The 21,952-nt window shown below is 47.5% G+C and overlaps 1 protein-coding gene across 3 annotated transcripts in view; it reads right to left on the bottom strand.

The window, feature by feature from the left end:
• Positions 1-6,728: 6,728 nt before the first annotated feature.
• The window catches only part of Syt17 (synaptotagmin 17), a 70,133-nt gene continuing 54,909 nt past the window's right edge, over positions 6,729-21,952 (bottom strand). For all 3 annotated transcript variants that reach the window (XM_060366968.1, XM_021646963.2, XM_021646964.2), the window contains exon 8: positions 6,729-8,048. In XM_060366968.1, coding sequence (XP_060222951.1) covers positions 7,852-8,048 — 197 coding nt within the window. In that variant the 3' untranslated portion in view covers positions 6,729-7,851. The remainder of the gene's footprint in view (positions 8,049-21,952) is intronic.

Genomic DNA, 21,952 nt, shown 5'->3' with positions numbered 1-21,952 from the left:
TCTGGCTGGAGCAGAGCAGCGCGGAGTGTGGGTCCCCAACAGCTCTTCTAGGTTCAGGCCAGGCCTCCAGCAGCTAAGACAGATGGGGTAGACCCCGGTCCCTCCCCCTCTTGCCTCTCCCCCCACTCCTCTGCATCACTGGACACAATGTAGAGTGACAGCTGAGAGCAAAGCAGTGCTCCAGCTGGGAGCGCCTGAGCCCCCTGAGTTCCCAGCTCTGCTCTGAGCCATGTCTCCTCTTCTCTGGCCTCTGTCCTGGGCCACCAACCATCTCTGTCCTCGTAGGCCAAATACCTCTCAAAAGGTGAAAATGCAGTAGAGGTTGATTACAGCAGGCCCCTAGCCATGGAGGTGGTTTGTGTGGACCACATGAGGTCTTCAAATTAATACAGAACAGGGCTAGCTCAGTACACGTCACCAAGTCCGAGACCTGCATGGACACGATAGAAGGGAGAACTGATTCCTGAGGGTTATCCTGACTTCCAAGCAGCACATAACACACACACACACACACACACACACACACACACACACACAACCCACATTGATGTCAGTATTAGGTTAAAATTAGGTTTTAAGTTAAGGCCAGTTTTCTGACTCCTGCTGCAAATCTGAAAACTGGACAAGACTTGGCCCTTATTTCTGCAGCAGAAGCGCTGCCCAGAGATGAGGAGAGCACCCACATCAGGGCTCTAGGAAATAATGTTTACCGAGGTCCTGTCCACTAGTTTGACCTTGATGCCTTTGGGGTCTCTCAAGCTGCTTTCAGGGTCAAAGGAAGCATCAGCAGAAGGGTCACACAATGAGTCACAAATGCCACAGTGGTCATCCGTTGTGCCTGAACCTACTGTGTGGTTTGCTCATTCTTAAATGTCTTAAAACCCACTAGTGTTTCTATTGGGTATTCACTGCATTTAGGAGCATGCCTAGTGTGTGTGTGTGTGTGTGTGTGTGTTAGTTTGGGTATGGGCACGTGGAAGCCCGAGGTTGGCGTCAAATCTTCAGTAACGGCTCTCCTCTTTACTTTTAGAGACAGAGGCTCTCTTTGAACCTGGAGCTCCCAGGTTCTGCTAGGTTGGCTGGCCAATGAGCCTTCAGGATTCTTCTCTCATCAGCTCCAAGATTACTATAAATGTGGCTGCACACAGCTTTTTACACGGGCATGGAGATTCAAACTCAGGTCCATCGCTTGAGCAGCAAGGACTTTACCAACTGATCCAACTCCCCAGGCTGAGAATTCCTTTTATCTTGTGTGTTCTTGGTCAAACCACTTTGTCTGGCTGAGTCTAAGTTTCCCCTGCTATCTTATAAACGATAAATAGTACATATCTTCAAGAGATTAAATGAAATGCATTCCTTTGCTTACACTGTTTTTTTTTTTGTTTTTTTTTGGAATTTTTGAGACAAGATCTCACTAGATAGCCCTGCCTGGCCTGAAATTCATGATCCTTCTGCTTCAGCCTCCCTAGAGCAGGATGACAGGTGTGCACTATCATAGCCAGGTGTTTATTCTGTTTAGCATGGATGCTGGCCAGTAGAAGATGCTCACTAAATAACAGCATATGTTTCTATTATTGCGACTGATCTCATCAAAGATTTTCCCTGGCACTAGCCGCATCTTCTCCATCCTGCGTGCCCCTTATCCTCCCCTGAAATGCTCAGTGAGGTGCTCTGACACTTCACGTAACTGGCATTCATGAGTAAGAGGGGAATATGTCAATTTGGCTTCCTAGTCACTCATTCCCCTCCTACCCTCTACCCCGCCGCGATGCTTGTGAGGAACAACTTAGCTCTCACCCACATAGCACGCTTTGCCCCACTGGTATTGGCACTGACGACTGCCAAGGCATGACTCAGCATACAGGCTCAACTCAGGCCCAACTCCAGACTATAGCAAGTCTCAGGTATACCAGTTGTCTCAAGACCATCCTATCAGGGCAGCTGCCAAAGCGTGTATATTTATTCAGAAGTGGTGAGCATCTTGTATATGCTTATCAGAGTGCTGACATTCCTGTGAATATGAATGTTAATGTGTGAATATAAGCCTTCATCATTGACCTGACTGGATTTGGAATCGCTTGGAAGACACACTTCTGACTTACCTGAAGAGGGACAACCCACCCTGAATGTGGGCCACACCATCCGATGGCCTGGGAGCCCAGACTGAACAGAAGAGGAAAGGAGGAGGCCAGTCTGGCGTCAGTATCCATCTGTCTTTGCTTCCTGTCTGTGAATGCAGTAGACCAGTCGCCCCACCCACCTTCCCTCCCAGTCGCCCCACCCACCTTCCCTCCCAGTCGCCCCACCCACCTTCCCTCCCAGCTACAGCTGTTCTCTCTTCCACGTGTCCCCCGCCATGATGGACTGTACCCTCAAAACTGTGAGCCCAAACAAACCCTTTCTTCCTCGAGTTTCTGTGTCAGGTGTTCCGTCACAGCGGTGAGCAAAGGGAGACACCACAGCTTGCTTTAGAGGTCTCTCTGCTCTAAACAGCCCTAAAATGACATTCATGAAGGTGGTACAAAATGTAAAGTCGTCATTTCCCTGTCAGGGCTGTCATCCTGGGAGTAGAGATGTAGAGGCTCCTGCTGGTATTTTCTGGGAGGCTACCAGAAAGCCAAACTCATTTGCTTTAGCCCATGTTTGCTGCCATAACAAAATACTTGAGGCTGGATAATTTACAATGAAAAGAGTTTCAAGGTTGTAAAATTCAATATCAGTGTATCTGTATCTTCTTGCTGTAGAATTACATGTGGGAGGAGGGAGAGAAGAAAAAGGAAGAGGAGGAGAGAGAGCAGAAGAAGAGATAAACTCTGGAGATAAACACCCCACATTAACAAAATTCAATATGAATTTTGGTGGGGCAAACGTTTCAACTACATCAATGTCCTTCTGTGAATGAATATGATGGGAGAGGGAGAATAGCCCAAAAGAGGCCCCTGGAAATTCTTGTGAAGAGAGGATAGATAGATAGATAGATAGATAGATAGATAGATAGATAGATAGATAGTAGACAGAACATTTTAGGCAGACAGATACCTCTGAATCCCCAGCTATAGTCATTTGTCCTGCAGTATGTGTCTGAGTGTTGTTGTCCATCAGTCCCATTCCCTCTCTGAATGTATCCTTTGCTGAAATGCAGGTGTGACCCATGGAAACACATCAGAATTGCAGAGTCTCAGAGCCTGCCAGGAGCTACTGAATCAGAACCTGCCCTTGGTTTACTGCTCTCCGGTGGCTTGTGTGTTCATTTTACAGAATATTGCTTTACAGAATATCACTCTAGACAGTTTACAGAATATTGCTCTAGACAGGGGTGCAGAACTTTTTTTTTTTTTTAAAGAAAGAGCATGTTCTTTAGGCTTTGCAGGGTTTGCTAACCTATCACTCTTCAGCTTTACCAAAGACCCAGGAATAGGCCTGGAAGTGTTTCAATAAAACCATATTTATAAAGACAGGCAATGGGTTGGGCATGGCCCAGGTTCTGTGGTTCAACAACTCCTGATCTAAGTCTCAAGTTTACAGACAGAAAATGGATGATTTTTTTTCCCCTTAACAAGTATTGTTTGCTGTTAATTGAAGATTGTAAAGTAAGGCTCTCTTTGTAGTGATCTATATATTACATGTGAATGAGTGTGTGAGTGTATGTGTGAGCGTACATTTTCTAGCTTCTTAAAATGACACTTACTGAATGCTATTCTGTCCTCCCTATACACGTGTTTATGAGAGACTGGGCAAGTCAGTGAAGCTCTGTCTAAAACGTCTGCTGATTTATCATCCATCCATCCATCCATCCATCCATCCATCCACTATAGCTCTCTCTCTCTCTCTCATTGCTTAGCTCCTAAAATGTTATCTACGAGGCAGGAGAGATGGTTCAGAGGTCAAGGGCACTTGGTAGGCAATCATAAGGATAAGAATTCGGATCACAGCACCGAGGCAACAAACTGGGTATCTGGAGTATTCTTGTAACTTCAGCTCCAAGGGAAGCAGAGACAGAAAGCTTGCTGGCGCATGCTGGCTCCCCAGCTTAGCCAAGAGAACATGAGCTTCAGGTTCAGGGAGAGACCTCATCGCAAAGGGTTAGGCAGAGAGTGATGGGGCGGGGGGAATACCCGGTGTCCTCTTCTGGTCTCTGCTTGTTCATTCGCACACCTGTATCCACACATGTATACGCACTCAAACATTTAAAAATATTGGGTATTTAGTGGTTAAAGTCCTCTGTCTGTGACTTTATAACAGAGGAGCCGATACTTATTCATTTGATAAACTCCGAGACAGATGCTCTCATGTTCTGCTGTGATTAGACAGCAATTAGTAAACCTCTCTAAGCCTTGGCTTTCCTGCCTACAAAATCTGAACAAACTGATGCTTCTCCCATACAAGCGCTTAGAAAATGCTTAGCACGGGAGAGGCACCCATGATCTGGAGACCTTAAACAATGCTGGAGAAGATGACCTCAACTTTCAAACTAACGGAGCTGCTGTGGTCTGGATAGGACGTGAATGTCTCCCAAAAGTCCCTGTGATGAATCTGGCAGCCTTGGGAAGTGGTTGAGCTTCTAAGAGGTTGGTCCTAACGGGAAGTAACTGGGGACATTGTCCCCGGAAGAGGTTAAGGTCGTTCATGTGTGACCCCTCAAGGGTTGTGAGATCATCAACCCCTCCCTCTGTCTCTGCTTCCTGGTTTCAATGCTCTCACCAAGATGTGATTCCATTCACTGCCCTCAGCACACATCAAAACCATGGCCCGCTTTGATCTTTCATCCTTTCTCTGCCTCAGGTATTTTGATGTAGTGGTGGAAAGCTAACACGTTCTCCAAAGGTTAGCCACTTTGAAATGGAAAGGCTTTGCCTTCCAACATTTTCTTCTAGGCGTAAACTATTAGGTTTTTATATCCCAACCCCTCTGGAGTTATTTCTGTTGGCCTTTTTGAACTAATGAAGGGCAGTTCTCTCATCAGCAGTGGACAATGGTATACCCAGAAAAGAAAGGGGAGTTTCTTCCTTGCAACCACTCAGTATTTGATAGGAACAAAATACCAGTGCCTCAAATGACAGGCTGGTTTTGGTATCCTAGATAGAACTGTTCCTTCAGTTACAGGCAGGGTATAGGTCTGTAGTTTGTGTCAAGTCTGGGGGCATAGTTGAAATCCCATGGTGTTCTGCAGTTGGCCTGAGTTCAGAGCTGCAGCAGAGGAGGAAGAGGGGAATGCCTTCTCAAAGAGATAAGAATACTCAGGGGTTCCGGGGAAATGAAAGTATCTTTAAAACTCTCCATTACTGCTCTCCACCCACCTTTATTCTTTTAACTTGGGTCCCCATACCACACAGAGTTGGTGGAGTGGTCCAGGCGTCTCTTTTCCCACCTCCTACCGGAGGAGGAGGAGGATGCTAATTAAAACAATGGGTAGTCCAAAGCAGGGCACCTTGGGCTCTGGTTTCTATAGAAACTCAGTCCTCCCTTCACCTTTCAACACATCTCTCTGTCTCCTGACAAACTCTATTCCTGGAGATGTGGATGGTTCTGATCTGAGCTGCCAGTGTTCCTTCTTGTCCCCAGCAGAAGCTGTCTGATGCACACCAGGTAATAATAGCCACTGGGTGCTGTGCCAAGACTCAAGTGAGGACTTTGCCAGCTTGATTCCAGCATATCCTCACATCTATCCCTTGGGGTAGTCATCGATTGTCAGACAAAACAAACCAGCAGGACAGTTGGCCACACCTACTCTGGATTATGGGTGTCTGAGGGGGACAAGTTGAAGGATACCCAGAGATACTGAAAACCATAAATACTCAACTGCTTTATATAAGATAATGCAGTGTTTACACAGAACTAACCTAATCCTAGCCTTAGCATGTTACATAGTACATGCCCTCTGAAGATCACGTCATCTTAGGCTGCTTACAATCTGCGGCGCTCTGGCTGTTGCTACTAATGCAGCTGTTGCATGGCATCATTTGGCGAACAATGATGAGAAAGGAAATCTGTATGCATCTAATACAGACTGTGGTGGTGTGCATAAGAATGGCCCCGTAGGCTCATATATTTGCATGCTTACTCATCAGGGGGTGGCACTATTTGAAAGGATTAGAAGGATTAAGAGGTGTGGTCTTGTTGGAGGAAGTGTGTCATGGGGGTGGGCTTTCAAGTTTCAAAAGCCCTTGTCAAGTTCAGAGCCTCTCTCTTTCTCTCTCTCTCTCTCTCCTAACTCAGTTGCTTGGAAGGGACAGTCTCCGACCTGCTGAGCTGCCGTCAGGCTGTGAAGTGTGCTCCAGGCTGTCTGCTTTTGTGAGCTGTCACCGGGGTGGGCTTTGGTGATGCGGCTATCTTTGAGTCACTTCTGTTCCTGAGAGTAGTCCCTCACCCATACTACTGTAAGGGTTCCCAATAAAACTCATTGGTACGCCAAGTTGGACTTTGTCAGTATCTGTGCTTTAGTCTGTTGTGGGCTCCTTATCTGGGGTTAGACATGTATGTTGCATTTCTCCAAGGAAAGTCTTGTTACAGAACACACATGCACACACACACACACACACACCACCTTCTACACTAGGACCATGAACGCTTGTTGTTGGGCCTGTCTTCTTATGTGGGTGCTGGGGATCCAACAGCGCTTCACTTTCCTACCTCTCGGCTCCGGCTGGTCGCCTCATGCACACTAACAGCCAACACCCTCCTCCTTCTATGGCATGGACAAAACCGCAACAAAAGATAACTCCAGTGCATGGCACAAATAAATAATCTTTAATTTTGACAACAAACAGCTCCCCGCCACAGAGGACAATATGCTGTGGAGAAAGATACAGAAGCATCCCACGGGGGAGGAGTCTATTCTAGCTACTAAAGCCTTAACACACAAGACGCGACCAGTGCACACGCAAAACACAGAAGGATCTTCGGACTATATGGTTAAGGGTCATGGTGGAGGGATGTGGCACCATTTTCATTCACGTGCCAGACCCCTGATGGGTCATAACCACCACGATCCAGTCATACACGTTACTTTTGCTCTATTGTAACCCTATTTACGGACACGCGATCTATCGCTACCTGAGGTGCGGGGGAGTCTCTGATGGGTGGGAGGATATGGGGTAAGCTTGCACTGGATGAAAGGCAGAGGTAAGGGAGCTTTGAGCATGAAGGCCCTGGCTACCACCATGCTGTCTAACAGGATGAGTAGGCACGCATGTGCCCACGTGTGAGAGCACACGCATGATAACATACTTACACATACCCACAGCGAGTCCCAGAAATAACACAAGGACAAATCAGATAAACCTGGGCTCCTGACACTGGGTTACCTCCTCTTGCCCCCCCCCCGTTCTCTCCAAAGAGTCTAATCTAGTTTTCACATGTACTAAGGAGAAAGATACTTACACCTTTGGAGAAAGGTATCACGGGTGGAGGCCCCAAGAATGGCCTGTTCAGAAGTTTCCTGGAAGGTATGTTTCTGAGGTGTGGATCAAGCCCCCCACATATCAGCCAAACTCTTGGTAAACCAAGTCAGGCTCTTTTCAGGAAGGCCTTCTTTCTCTGGCCTTGAGGGTTGAAAGTACATTTAGGGGCACTGCTCAGAAGTCCCACAAGCAGAACCCGCCCGGCTCGTGATTTATGCGTGAATGGAGTTTCCGGAAACTTCACAAGCTTCCCCCAACGAGGGTGGCTCCTGTATGGTCAACGGTCAGCTTGCTCTCAGTGCCGAGAGGGCTTTGCTAAGCACGTGCGCATGTGTGAAAGTATATGTAGGTGTGGGTTGGACATTTACGTGACACATTTCTCTCTCTCTCTCTCTCTCTCTCTCTCTCTCTCTCTCTTTTAAACAAACAAAGGTTGCCTTCCCTCCGGCGATCAGGTCACCTCCAGGGAGGCAGGAGACACGCGGTCACACTCGGCCCGGGACCTCAGGCTGTGCCACTGCTCCACAGCTGTGCGGTGGGTGTTGAGCATCCTCCGCCAGTGGTTGGATTCTGAGGGGCCGGAGGAGTACTGGCCGATGACGATCCTCCCGATGAAGTCATTGCTGCTTTTCATGTTGTGACCGAACACTAGAGAGCCAGAGGGGAGAGGTCGGGCAGGGAGGACGGACGTGAGGAACAGGGGAAACGGGATGGGGAGGAAGGCACAAGAAAGAGGCCGTTAGTTCACACACACACTGCTCAGCGGCAAATATGGGGTTGTTGGGGACATTGCTTCTCAGGGGCTGTCTTCCAAGCACAGCTGAGGCTCCCGCTGTCCCTTACCAAGTCAGCCATTCCCATTTGCCAGCGTTTGCACTGGGTGTTCCTTCTTTGAAATGTGCTACCCACAATGTGCAACTGTAAACTTACATCTCGCTGACTCACGCATTGCTAACAGAACTCTGTGAATGGACAGTTCTGGTGGGACAGCAAGCTTTCACCACAGTCCAGCTAAGTGGATAAACCAGGATTTGTGTGTGTCCTGAGTACACATATGTGTGCCTGTGTGAGCCCTGGCAGAGACCAGAAGAGGACTTTGTGTCCTGCTCTGTCACACTCTGCCCCCTTCTTCCCTTGTTTCTCAGGGTCTCTCAGTAAACTTGGAGCCAGACTGACGACCATCAATCACCAGTGATACTCCTGTCTTTATTTCCCCAAAGTACTTGGGTTACAGGCATGCACTCAGCGATGCTCAGCTTTTTGCACGACTGCTGGGGATTTGGATCAAACAAGAGTATATCAACAGCATCATGCTCCAAAAAATCCTTTACTATCGAGGCTTGTCCAGCAATGTGAAGGATGCTTAGCAGCATCTCTGGAATCTACCTACAAGATGCCAGTAGCAGCATCCCTCCATCAAGCTTCGACAACCCCAAATGTCTCTTGACACGGCCAATAATCTTGTAGGCGGTCAGTCCAACATAGATGAGAGCAACTAGGATTGAACTAAGAGGATAGACATTCTGAGGTGAATCTTGGGCCTCTGGAGCAAGCAAGGGTGATTATTAATCTCAGCTGTCGACTTCAAAGGCTCTAGAATCACCCTGAGATACTGGCTCCTGGACATGCCTCTGGGGATTATCTTTAGATTAACTGAGGTAGGAAGACATGCCCACTGTGGATGGCACCATTCCCAGGGCTTGAATTGTATGGGAAAGGAGAAACTTTGTTGAACATTTGATTACCATTTCTTGACTGATAGTCAGTGTAACCTCAGCTCCCTCAAACTCCTTCGGCCTTGACTTCCTGCCGTGAGGGACTGTACTAGAACTGTGAGTCAAAATAAAGTCTTTTTTTTTTTTTTGGTTGTTTTTGTCACCTTATCACAGCAAACAGGAAAAGTATCTATGACATAAACTGAACACTTTTATGCCTCCCTTTCCTCATTTAATCTAGAGGATTCGCCTATACTTTATCTTGCAAGTTAATAGATTATGGAACTGAAATGTTGTGTGTCCAGCTCTAACCACACATGGCAAATGACGTACTATTGTTTTGATCCTAAATTTCTGTTCTTTGAACTCATAAAAAGAGACCACACACTTCTGTTTTTCACAGTGGAGGGAAGTTCATGAAGAGAAATGGCCAGGATAGTTTCTTCCACCCTTAGTCACATGTTCTGTCTCTCAGGAAAATTCTCCGTTAATTCCAATGCAAGCTTAATTAGTGCCATTCAAACCTAATGAGATGGTTGGCTTGATTTATCTTTCTAGCAAAGTTCAGCCTCATTCTTTATCTGTGCGTGGATAGTTCAAATGTGCCATTGCACTAATGGGGAAGCAGGCTGTGTTATAAATGAAAGGCTGAAGAACAAGAAATATCACAGATTCACCCAGTATGAGCCAAGCAAAGGCAGGCTAAATCCCAGGAGGGATACTGATTATCAAACAAAATAGCTCAAATCTACAGCCCTACAAAGAACTTGAATGCTAGTAGTGAGCCTCTGTTCTCCCTTGTGGGGTTCACATAGAGAATTCCAAATGATAGAAATGGGGGTTGGGAGAAGAAAAGTGCAAACACAAAATCAAGAACACCATCCAACATCAGAAAACAAAATACCCACTGAAACAGGGCAGAAGGAACACAATGTTTACTCAAGGGTATCTGGTGCTTGTCAGCTCTGTGGGGGAAATTGGAGCATGTATATTTTTTGTACAGTGAATAAAAGGCTTGGTGCACATAGATAGACCTCATTACATGAAAAACCCTTATGACAGAAGGGCAATAGTAGTGATGGAATTTTGGATTAGTAAGGAAATTATTAAGGTGATGCATAGAAAAACGAAAACAAAAACAACTTGAGTAGTTAATAATCAAGACCTTTTAGACCATGTTTAGCAAGGAACATAAGGTTTTATCTTACTAGACAAGAACAGGTTACCGGAGTTCTGTTTCCTGTGAACCTCAGTCTAAAACAAGATCTTGTCAGAAGGCTATTCCACGTTCATTTGGTTTTCTGTTCTCAAGGTAAAATGTACTGACCTTCTCTGTCTCTGCAAAGCTCAAGAACAATGGAATGGTCCTGTGGCTTGTGCCTATGATCCCAGCATGTGGGAGGTTGAGGCATGAGAAATCCTGTGTCAAGCCAGACTATGCTATAGAGTGAGCCCCATCTCAGGAACTCCAAAGGAAAAAAAAAAGTAGACATACACAGCAGCATCCCTCAAATGAGCATAGGGTTTATATCCTTCAGAAGAAGTTTTAGAGAAGGAAATCGTGGGCTGGGGAGAAGTCTCAGTCAGTTCCGTGATTGCCCATGTAAGCATAAGCAATATCAGAGTTTAGAGCCACAGATCCTGGGTGCTCCCCCATCCCAGCCTAGCTAAGTTGGTGAGCGCCAGATTCAGGAAGAGATCCTATCTCAAAAAGTAAGCTGAGAGAGATTGAGGGAGACACGCAGCCTTGACCTTTGGCCTTCACATGAGTATGTATACACACATACAAATGAATATGTACACAGAGAGATAGACACAGACAGACAGACAGAGAGACAGAGGCAGAGATGAGAAACAAAAAGACAAATACAGAGAGACACAGAAAGAGATGGCGGAGAAAAAAGGAAAAATGCGAGCACTGTCATATAATAAAGACTGAGTTGGTTCAACTTTTGGAGTTGGTTCAAAATGAAAAGCAACTTGTGACCCGGCACATCTGTTCTAGGACTGTGTCCCACAGCACCACCTACAGAAACAGACACAGATAAATACATACAAGGATATTTTACACAGCAGGAACTGACAACACAAAGCATCCAAGACAAATACAGCCCTCCATCTGTTTTTGTAAATAAAGTTTTATTGAAACACGGCCAACCCCATTTGTTTACAACATGATGCACTTGTGCTGCAGGAAAGGGCTGATATCTTCGTTTGTGTGGGTTGCTGTGGGAAAAATGCCGTAACCCAGGTGGCTGGGAAACAACAGAAATTTCTTTCTCCTGGTGCTGAAGACTGAGCAACACTAGATCAAGGCACAGCAAGCTTAGACTCTGGGGAGGGACCCCTTTTGAGTTAGCTTTTTTGTTGTCGTTTTTGTTTTTTCCAAGACAGGCTTTTTCTAGCTGTCCTGAAACTCACTTCATAAAGCAGGCTGGCCTTGAACTCACAGAGATCTGCCTGCCTCTGCCTCCTGAGCGCTGGGATTAAAGGTGTATGCCACCTCTGCTGCTAACTGAGGTGACTTCTTCTTACTGTGTACTCAAGCAGTGGGAGGGATAAGTTGGCTCTCCGAGGCTTCTTTCATCAAGCCACAGATGTCAAATGTGAGAGTCCTGTCCTCATGACTTAACCATGTCCCTCACAGTACCACATCCTGATATGATTTCCTTGGGAGTTAAGGCCTTAACATCTGGATCTGATGGCATGTGTGAGGATGAATATTTAAACTACAGAATGATTCCAAGAGGCATTATGTAGCTTATGAGCCCTCAAATGATCATGACCTGATCCTTCCTGGAAAAAAAAAAAAAGCCAGCTTACATTCCAAGACACTGCTTGCAAGGATGGAAAAAAAAAAGATGAAAATGATACTTTTCTCAGGAAGTGTTGCTGAAGCTACTGACCCCTGCCCACCCTCAGCCGCCCTGGAAGCTACTCCTGGCTTCTGTGGAAAGTGTCCCACTTTGGGCATTGTGGCTGTACCTTGCTAACAAAAATGATTGATGCTTGGTGACTTGGGACAGTCAATATCAGCTTGACTTCAGAGAGGCCTGGAGACTGGGGTCAGCTGCTCAGGTGCTCTCCCTGGCCTAAGTGTCCAAATCCATTGAATATCCCAGACACCAAGGCTCAAGACAGTTTCCCCGATTGCCAGAACTTTGAGTATGTTGCTACTCATCACTCCAGAAGCCTTACCGTCCTCTTGGCTCCGGTCAGGGAGGATAGCTGAATGCCTGGACTGAGTCTCACTTAGACTCTGCCCTCTTTGCCATCTTGGTCTGTCCAGGTAGCTACGAGACACTGCTATAAATTAGGCAGCTTGAAAACACCAGAAACTCGTTTCTTATCGTTCTAGAGGCTGGGAAGACCAAGACGAGGGTATAATACACTTGGGGTCTGGTTGTGAGGGCTTACTCTTTGTAAAGATCGAACCTTCTTGCTTTGCTCCCCATGGTGTTGTGGAGGAAGGGTGAAGAAACCCATGGATCCCATTCATGAGAGTGGAGCCCAACCACCTAGAGGGTCCCGTTACTCTTCCTTAGTGGGTCATTTGCACCTATGACATCAGCTTAGAATATGCTTTGTGGATGCCAATACTAAGAGCGGAGAGCACTGATTAACCTCTGCTGTGGGAGCTACATGACTGCGAGAAATGAGAGGGAGCCCCATACTCAAAAGGAGGGGGGGCTCTCCAAGGCACACAGTTCACCCAGCTGTCAAGAGAGCCTTTCTGTGGAAGGAAAGTCCTGGTTTTTGTGTTATGTAAGTCTGTGAGAGTTAAAACTTCATGTAACAAGTACATGTTATGTTGGAAGAAAGCGAAAAACAGCCTTTATTAGAGAATCCACCTAAATCGCCAGAAGGAGGGAGAGGAAACGGAAGCATTATATCCCACGCTTTCTAGCCCAATTTGCAAAGTAACTTGGCTGGTGAATTATTAGGCCCCGGAGAGGGGGGGCCCCTCCTGGTGATTCAGCACTGGCGGATGGGAATGTGCCTCTCTGGCCATCTGAATTAACTTCAGGCCCTGGCTCTCGCAAACTGCTTAGTAAAGTCATCAAGTCCTGGTGGTCTGTGAAAGAAATACACAATTCTGAACGCAAACATTAAGGTGAGGTTGAATAGGGCTGATGTCATCAAGTGCAAAAGCAGCATGGAAGGGGGGGCAGGAAGCTCAGGAGTTGACATAACCTCGAATAATATTAAGTTTTGTGTCACTGCAAAGAACGAAGAGTTAAGGTGAGAGGCCAGGTGAGGTGGCACACGCCTTTGATCCCAGCATGCAGGAGACAGAGTCTGGCGAATATCTGTGAGTTCAAGACCAGCCTCGTCTACACAGTGAGACCCTGTCTCAAAACCAAAATAAAAATTAAAAAAAAAAAAAAAGATTAGACACAGAAATCAGAAAAGGAATGCAGCATGCTGGGACATTCCTGTGATCCCAGCCTGTATGAGTCTGAGGTTATAGGATGAAGTTTAAGGTCAGCACAGACAGTGTCTCACATAAGCAAACATGAAAAAATCAACATGGTGTCTGAGACAGCGAGACAGATATCCCTGCTCCTCCGCCCATGGCTTAAAGAAACCAAGTCCTATAGCTGGTGGGTGACTACATCCTCAGTGGTGAAGCAGAGGAAAGCAACTCCTTCTAAATAGATCCTTTCGCTCCTTCTCTTTAGGAGGCATTCTCCCTGCAAATACCCTTTACTGGTTGTCATGGAGCATGCACGGGGAAGCAGACATTAACGTTTTACTGCAACACACACGTACATACACGCATGCTCAAGCATGCATACTCTTCTGTCATACCCCTGTCATTCAAAATCGATTTCCCTGCAGCCTGTGTAACCCAGACCATAGACAGCCAGGACAGATGTTACAAGCTCCATGTGGACCATGAGGAGGCCCTCATGTTCTCAGACCTTACCCAAGGACCCATTCACACTTCATGGGTTTTGACATAGTTTGAATGCATGTGGTGCTAAGGGTCGGGTGTGGGTCGTCCTAACGAAGTTCATGTATGGTCCTCAGTGTGGTTGTGTGTAGGTGGTAGAACCTGTGAAAAAGGCAGAGCCAAGGGCAGGTGTTTAGGTCATGGGGCTGCTGTTCTCAGAAGGGAATAAGGTAGCCCTTAGGGAACCCTGGTTAGGTCCTGAAAAAGCGGGTCGTTATCATGGACTTTGTTGCCTGCTTTTGATCACTTTGCCCTAACTGGGCTGCCTGGCCTGGCCTCAGTGGATCCCTGATGTGACTTCATGTGTTGGGGTGGGTTGGTGGTGGTGGGCTCCCCTTTTCTGGGGACAAGGGTAGAGGAGAGAGGGGGAAGGGGATGGGAGGGAGGGACCAGGAGGAGAGGAGAGGGCTATGATCAGGGTGTAAAGTGAATATATAAAATTAAAAATAAAATTTAAAACAGTGGGTCATTATGGGGGAGGAAGCCTGAGCCCTGAATTTCTCTGGCTTTCTGTCTTGCCATGTGACCCCTGACCCTTGATGTCTTACTGAGTTCCTTAATAAGAGACAAAAAGTTGTGAGCGCCCAATCTTGTACTTTCAGCACCTCTGTGTGTTAAATAAACCTCTTCTTTAGAATGTACCAAGCCTCAGGTATTCTCTGTAGTAATGGAAGCTGCACTCATGAGGTTGGTCATCTCTTTTCCCCATTTCACTCTGTGATCATTCCATTCTATAATTATGACTCTTACTCTAGGCTCAATGCTCCACTGGGAGTCAAAGGACATATGAAAAGTTTTGTTTCAAACACAGTTAAAGTCTAAGGGGAAAAGTGTTCAGTCAAAGGAAATTTTCCTTATGCCGAGCCCTTTAACCTGTGCCTGGGCTGATCAGAGCGAGCCTCTGAACACACAGACCTCAAGCATCCTGAAGCTGCACTCGTGGACAGCGCACTGAAATCTGGCTCTCTTCTTCAGGCACTGTGTAGACCACATACCCACCCTGCCCTGTGGAACCCGCTTTATAGACCTGTAGACCCAACTTATCTCTAAAGAGTCGTTGACCAAACTGCTGACTTCTGAGGTACCAATCACCATGGCAAGGCAGTTCAGAGAAACAAAACTGGCAAGAAAAAGAGGGAACCTATTAGACGCCACAAGCAGGCTCTGGAGGAGCAGTGAACATAGCCTTGCTTTATTAAGCACCTACTATGCATTGGCCCCACACTGAATCTTCACATGAGCTCTCCAGAACAGGGAACAATGCTCGGCGCTGTGGGCATTTTGGGCTAGCTCAATCTACGGTGGGAGGGGTTAGTTATCCTGAGCAATGTAGGATGCTAATCAGCATTCTGGCTTCTGCCCACTGAATGCCAGTAATCAACACGCACACACACACACACACACACACAGAGCAAGAGACAGACAGACAGGGAGAGACACAAGGGTGAGAGGGACATACATACAGAGTGGGGGAGAGAGACAGAGAAAGGAACACAGAGAGATGGGGAAGGAGACAGAGAGACAGAGAGGGAAAGAAAGAGAGCGATAGTGAGGGAGAGGGGATAAAGAAGAGAGACAGACACGGGGGTAGTGTGGGCCCATTCACCCATTTTACATCTGGAAAAACCGGGGCCCAAAGAAGAAATTAGGAATCCCTTCGATGTCCAGTCAGAATCCAGCCGCCTTGAACCAGCTGTGCAAGCTGAAGCATCCCACGTCAACACTTGCTGTTCTTCCCGGCTGTAGCTAAACTCCTCTGGTTGCTAACTCCCTTTGCCAAGGCAGATGGTTCTAGAAGGGAAGCTGGATACCTTCGAATGTGGGTGCTGTAAACACTTCAAATAAAAATGGGGGTGGGGTGGTCCTCTGCTTTGTCAAGGCAAACAGTTCCTCAGTTTCCTCTTGTGGGTCATGGGTCATGATGGCTCTTCTTCCATGTCCCCGGACCAACACTGCACCTGCAGGACAACCTTAGGCTTGTAGCACAGCATGGCTCACCCCCAGGTCATGTGTGGAACCTTAACACCTCCATTCTTCACTCAGTGCTCCACCTCTTGGGTGCTGGAGTAAGCTGCCTCCCCATTAAAAAAAAAGTGTGGTAAACTAGCAAGACCCATCCTAGGTCATTTTACAACCCTCCTGGTTCACCATGCTCATGAGTTAACCTCAGAGAGAACCTCGGGGTCTGTGCATCTGATCCCCTCCCTCGCACAGGTCAGTTCTGCACACCCCAGGTGGTCCCCAGTCTGTTTGCTTTCTGCAAACCCCCCTCACAGGGAGCAGGCACCCTCCGCAGCAAGGTTCTTTCTGAAATGAACCAGCGGCTTCAGGGTTGTCTCCGCAGCAAGCTATCTCAGGAGTCTGGAGAAGTGGCTCGAGCAGGAAGACTGGGGTTCAGTCCCAGAGCCTTGCAAAGAGCTGACTATGTGCGCGGCGGCATGTGCTTGTAATCCCAGAGCTGGGGGGATGGAGACAGGTCTCTGGGCCTCATTGGCCAGCCAGCCTAGCCTAACCTGCAAACCCCAAATCCTAGTGAAAGACTCTGTCTCAGAAATCAAGGTGGAAGGCTCCAGAGGAATGGCACCCAAGGTTGACCTCTGACCTCCGAACACAAGAGCACACACAGGTATGAACACACACATGAACACCTTCCTGCCCCCCGCCCCACACATACATGTTCTGTCTAGCCCCTTTCTGGGCCTCAGTTTCTATACTTATAATCCGGCGGGCAGATGCAGGTTTTGTGCGCGCTGTCAGATGCTTTTTCCCGTTTCCAAGATGTTCCCTGGGCTGAAGCTGCAGTTCAGCGTTAGAGCACTTGCCTGGGTGATCTCACACCGATTCAGAGTTTTACAAGCTTTCCTGGCTCTGTTCGTGATTCATAGCAGCTGCTCAGACAGATCTGTTTTCCTCCGCCTTTTTCGTTCCCACAGCCATAAGGACAGCTTGGGTAACCACACTTTAAACACTGAAAACCAGCATCGCCGATCCTGACTCCCGCCATCCAGGCACAGGGAAAGCACTTAGTCCACAACCCTACTGGGAAGGTACCGTCCACAGCCCAAGTTTGCCGATGGGAAATCCAGGGCTCAGGGGCGGAAACAGAAAGCTAGGCACCACTTTCCCTTTCTTACCTGGTTCCCTTCTGACCCTCCCACAGGGAGAGAACAAGAGTGAGAGTGTAATGCAGGAGAGGGCTGGGCAGATAACTCAATCAGCAAAATGCTTGCCAAAGCAGGCCAGAGCCGGGCATAGGAATGCACACCTGTAATGCCAGTGCTGCCGACCATTCTAGCCAACCCACAAGTTAAGTGAGAGACATAACCTGTCTCAAAAATAAGTGGGGAGCAATTGAGAAAGATAGCTGATGTGGACCTCAACCCTACACCCCCCACACGCACAATATGGAAGCTCCTTGATTTATGATGCTCATGTCCCAATACACCAACCCATCATAACCTAAAGCAACCCAGGGGTGTTATTTTAGTTCCCAGTTCCATTACAGGGCAGTCAAGGTGGCCAGGAGCAGAAGCAGTCAAGTTCACAGCCACAGTCAAGAGCAGAGAGAAATGAGTGCAGGCAAGCTAGTGAGTGCTCAGCTCACTTTCTCCATTCACACAGTTCAGAAATTCCCTCGTAGGGAATGGTGCCACCCAGGGCACCAGGTGGGGTCTTCCCACATCACTTAATGGGATGGAAACACGGTGCCCCTCATCGCCCACACTGGGCCATGCCTCACTGGGACACTCTACCCAGGCGATTCTAGATTTTCGTCAAGCAGGTAATGAGAACTAACCGGCATGGACGATCTATCAACTAGATCTCATTCTTTATGAAATGCAAATCAGGATGAACATCTTGTAGAGCTCCCGGGGGTGGTTGGGTCGCTTCTTTTTGCATCTTGTGTGGAGCATGTGGCGCTGGTGTCTGTTACGATGACGATGACGGCTGAGGTGAGACAACACTTTCAGATCTGGGTGTGGATCACACTTTTTGTTTTTTTTTTTAAGCCTCCGAAGGTGTGACTATATAAATCCATGTTTTTGTTTTGACATGAACCTCCAAAGTTTATACATTGGGCTGAAGACTGTTTCTGCACCTTCCTTCCCGGAGGTGCTGGCCGGGCTTCGCAGCTACTCACATCTGCTCACACTTTAGGGGCACAATGACTTATGTCTTCCTTGCTCAGCCGGCTATTGCTTCAGGGAGATTCTGCTCCTGGTTAGACCTGGGGGACTTACTGCAGTGTTTCTCAAATGCACCCCGGGTGATTCTCACGCATCAGGCTCTGTGCAGAATAAAAGTTGCAGGTAGACTGAGCTCTTCAGTGGGCTGAAGAGAGGGACCCGTCGTGGTCTGATTTAATTGCCAACTTGGTTGTATCAGGAAATGTCTAAGCCCTTAGGAGGCACGCTTCTGGTGTGTCTGAGGGTGTTTCCAGAGGTGATCATGAGGGCTGTGACATTATCAATAGGTCAATGGATCTATTTACCCCTTTACAGAAAAGTGGTAAAAGGAGGAGGTGAGGCCTAGTTGGAGGAAAGAGGCCTCCTCCGGAGGGGGGTGTTTGGGGAGCTACATCTAATCCTCACTCCTTCCTGCACTCCCCCCTTAATCTGCTTCCTGGCTGCCAGGAGGAAACTCCTCTGCCACAAAACTAGAAACGGAACGCTCTGAAACTGTGAGCCCAAACCTCTCTCCTCCCCAGCTGTTCTCTCGGATATTGGCTGCAGCTCTGCAGATGTGCCTGAATGGCAGCTGACCCTGTTCTCTGCTCTCATTGGAGGAAGCCTCTGTCATCAGCCCTGAGCGGAGGCTCACTGAAGGGGTTATGGAGAACACTGCCTAGCATGGACGGGTCCCTTTAACACTTTACCTCCTTCCACAAGACAACCAGGAATGTGTTCATGGAAACTCACCCAGTCCCAATCAAATAAGTCATTTCTCCCCTGGAGTAGTGAACTGGAAGAATGCAGAGGTGTTACTTTAGGCCAGAGTGTACACGCTGTTTCTATGAACAATCCGAGTGTGAAGATTTTAGGCTTTGAGGGCCATTCAAGCTCTCTGCTGAAACGACTCAACCATGCTGTGGAAGGAGGAAGCGACCATGGATAGTTGTCCACAAACGGGACAGGGCTGGGCTTCAACAAAACTTTATTTGTAAAAGAACAAGTGGGCCAGATTTGGACTGTGGGCCGTCGTTTGCTCTCAAAGTGCGGGCCCCAGACCACAGCACTGATTTGCTCTGGATCTGAAATGTCCTCCAAAAGCCAAAAACTCAGCTGCCTGTGCTACTGGGAGGTGGTGGATCCTTTAAGAGGCAGGGCCTCGTAGGAATAAGTAGGTTATTGGGGTAAAGCCCCTCCCCCTTCTGACAGGTGGGAAGAAAAGGACTCCATACACATGCAGCTCAAGTTGGTCCTGAATGTACGATTCTCTTGCTTCAGGCTAATCGCCAGGATTACTGAGATGCAGGAGGCAGGCCTGGAGGACTACACGGGAGAGGCCAGTGAGATGGCTCAATGGGCAATGAGCTGAGTGTCTACTGACCACTTAATAGATCCCTGGGAGCAACAGTGGAAGGAGAGAGCTACTTCTTAAAGGTTGTCCTGCCACACATTTGTATTTATATATATCACTATATCATCGTGACCATTATCATCAAGAGATCTTCTAGCCTTTCTTCTCCCTCCCCTACTCAAGTCCACCTGTCTTGCCACAAAGTACTGCCTCACCACAGGCCGAAAAGCCACCACATCAATGACCTTCACCTGACACCCCTGAGGCTGTCAGCCCCAAACAGGCCTTTCCTTCTTTAAAATGCTCTGTCTCAGCTATTCTGTCCCCGGGGTTCACAGAATCTGTATTCTGGCATCTGTTCACTTAAAATCCTTCGAGGGTGACTCCGATGGACAGCCAGGTTCCACAGCCACTGTCTGGCCTGAGAACCCTCACAATATTAAGTTGGGGAATAGAATTCCCATAAAAGTACCCAGAGAAATTGGATCCGTGTCTTTGGAGCGGTACCTCGGTCTTCCTTTTCGCTAAGCTTCGATTCTGGAGACGCAGGCTGTTACAGACCTCTCCCTTCAAAAGATAAAACCTCTAACACTTTTTTTTTAGGTGGTATAGACTGAGATGTGCTTTAAGACGAAAGTGAAGTTTACGCTCCGTTAAAACTCCTTTCAGCGACCAGCAAGATATCTCAGTAGGTAAGCTGAGCTGATGTCCTGAGTTGATCCCAGGATTCACAGCGCGGAAGGAGAGAGCCGATTCCTGCAAGTTGGACTTCAAGCATCTCCACACGTGTGCTCTTCCTCTTCTCTCTTTCTCTCTCTCATAATACATAAATGTAATAAAATTATTTTAGTGTCTCTGAGGCTTCTAGGCCATTCCTCATTCCTTCTGTGTAGAGATGCCCTGTTAGACATGGGTGTGGCACTTTAAGGCCTGTCCTCTGTCATTGTTCCTCACTTCCGGCCTTCGTGGGTCACTGTTGGCATGTGTCATGGAGCTAGTGGGAAACAGGGTGTCGGCAACTGGGAGGCTGGGTCGGGTCTCACCTGTGCACCAAAGCCTGGATGCCTGATGTATTACCTGTCTTATAACAATGCCTGGCTCCTAAGAGAATCTTGTGAGAAAAATAAATATCCACCCAGACAGAAGGATGACTGAGTACATGAAATGGAAAGAGCAAGTTCCAGAATGTAGGTATATACATTCTGGATATTAGCAGAAGTCATAGAGAGAGCATACACACACACACACACAGAGAGAGAGAGAGAGAGAGAGAGAGAGACATGAGCACATTCCTGCAGGGAAGCAACAATAAGCTGTTCAAAATGACTTCTTTATGTAGGTGACATTTAGAACTCTTATGTTCTAGTCTAGGCCTTGCTTTTTATATGGTTATCCTATATGTATGCACATAGTTTTCCTTTTAATAATATACATTTTATTTTATGTAAATATTACTAATATGTAAATATGATAATCACTGTATTTAAAGAAATGCATAGTAATACATACATATAAAATATAAATTATATAAATAATATGTATGTATGTCCTCATGTAGATGGATACATACATAGGTGTAATTTGTGTGTGTGTGCATGCATGTGGGTGAGTGTGTGGGCGAGTCCACCTGCCTAGGCTGTGACAGCTAGGCTACAAGATTTGTTTGCAGAGGACATTTCTGTTTGCACACAGTTTTGTAGGTGGAGATAGGAAGGCCGGCCAAATCTGCTGAGATCTACAAAAAGGCAGCATGACTCCGCTGCTTTTCCAAGATTCTTCACAGTTGGCAGCTAGGGGAAAAAATGCCCTGGGGAGAGTAACCAAGCCCCAGACAGGGCAGGCAGAAGCCCCTGAGCTCTGCCCTCTTCGTGCACAACTACCCTTCTGGACTTTCGCCAGAGGACACACCCCACACGCATCTCCAGCTCTAGCTCAGCATGTCTCAGCGTCAGCAGCATTGCTATTTGCACTGTAACCTTCCCTTCCCCCCGGCTGCTGTACACTGCTTGGTGGTGTCTCTGGCCTCTACCATTGCACTAAATGCCCGTAGTATCCCCTGGTCTGTGACAACCCAAAACGGCTCTATACGTTTAGTGATGGGAGCCCCCAAAGTTGACTCTCAGTACCCAGGAGGGCCAGAGAGGCAGCAGGGCAAGCCATGGGAGGTACGGCATGCCTCTACTGTTTGCTGGCTGCAGAGAAGGCCGTGTGATCCTCAAAACCTGAGGGCCAGTCTCCCTGGCCTGAAGAGCTGGACTACATTTCCCAGCCTCCTCTGCGGTGAAATGCTTTCCTTCCAGTCCTGGTGTCAAATCTCCCCAAGCAACAATCAATGCCTGTCCCTCTCTGGCTCTCCGTCC

Source organism: Meriones unguiculatus, chromosome 14 (genome assembly GCF_030254825.1).
Source record: "Meriones unguiculatus strain TT.TT164.6M chromosome 14, Bangor_MerUng_6.1, whole genome shotgun sequence".
Lineage (NCBI taxonomy): Eukaryota > Metazoa > Chordata > Mammalia > Rodentia > Muridae > Meriones > Meriones unguiculatus.
The sequence above is the reverse complement of the archived record's forward strand: the minus strand, read 5'-3'. Positions and strand labels throughout refer to the sequence as shown.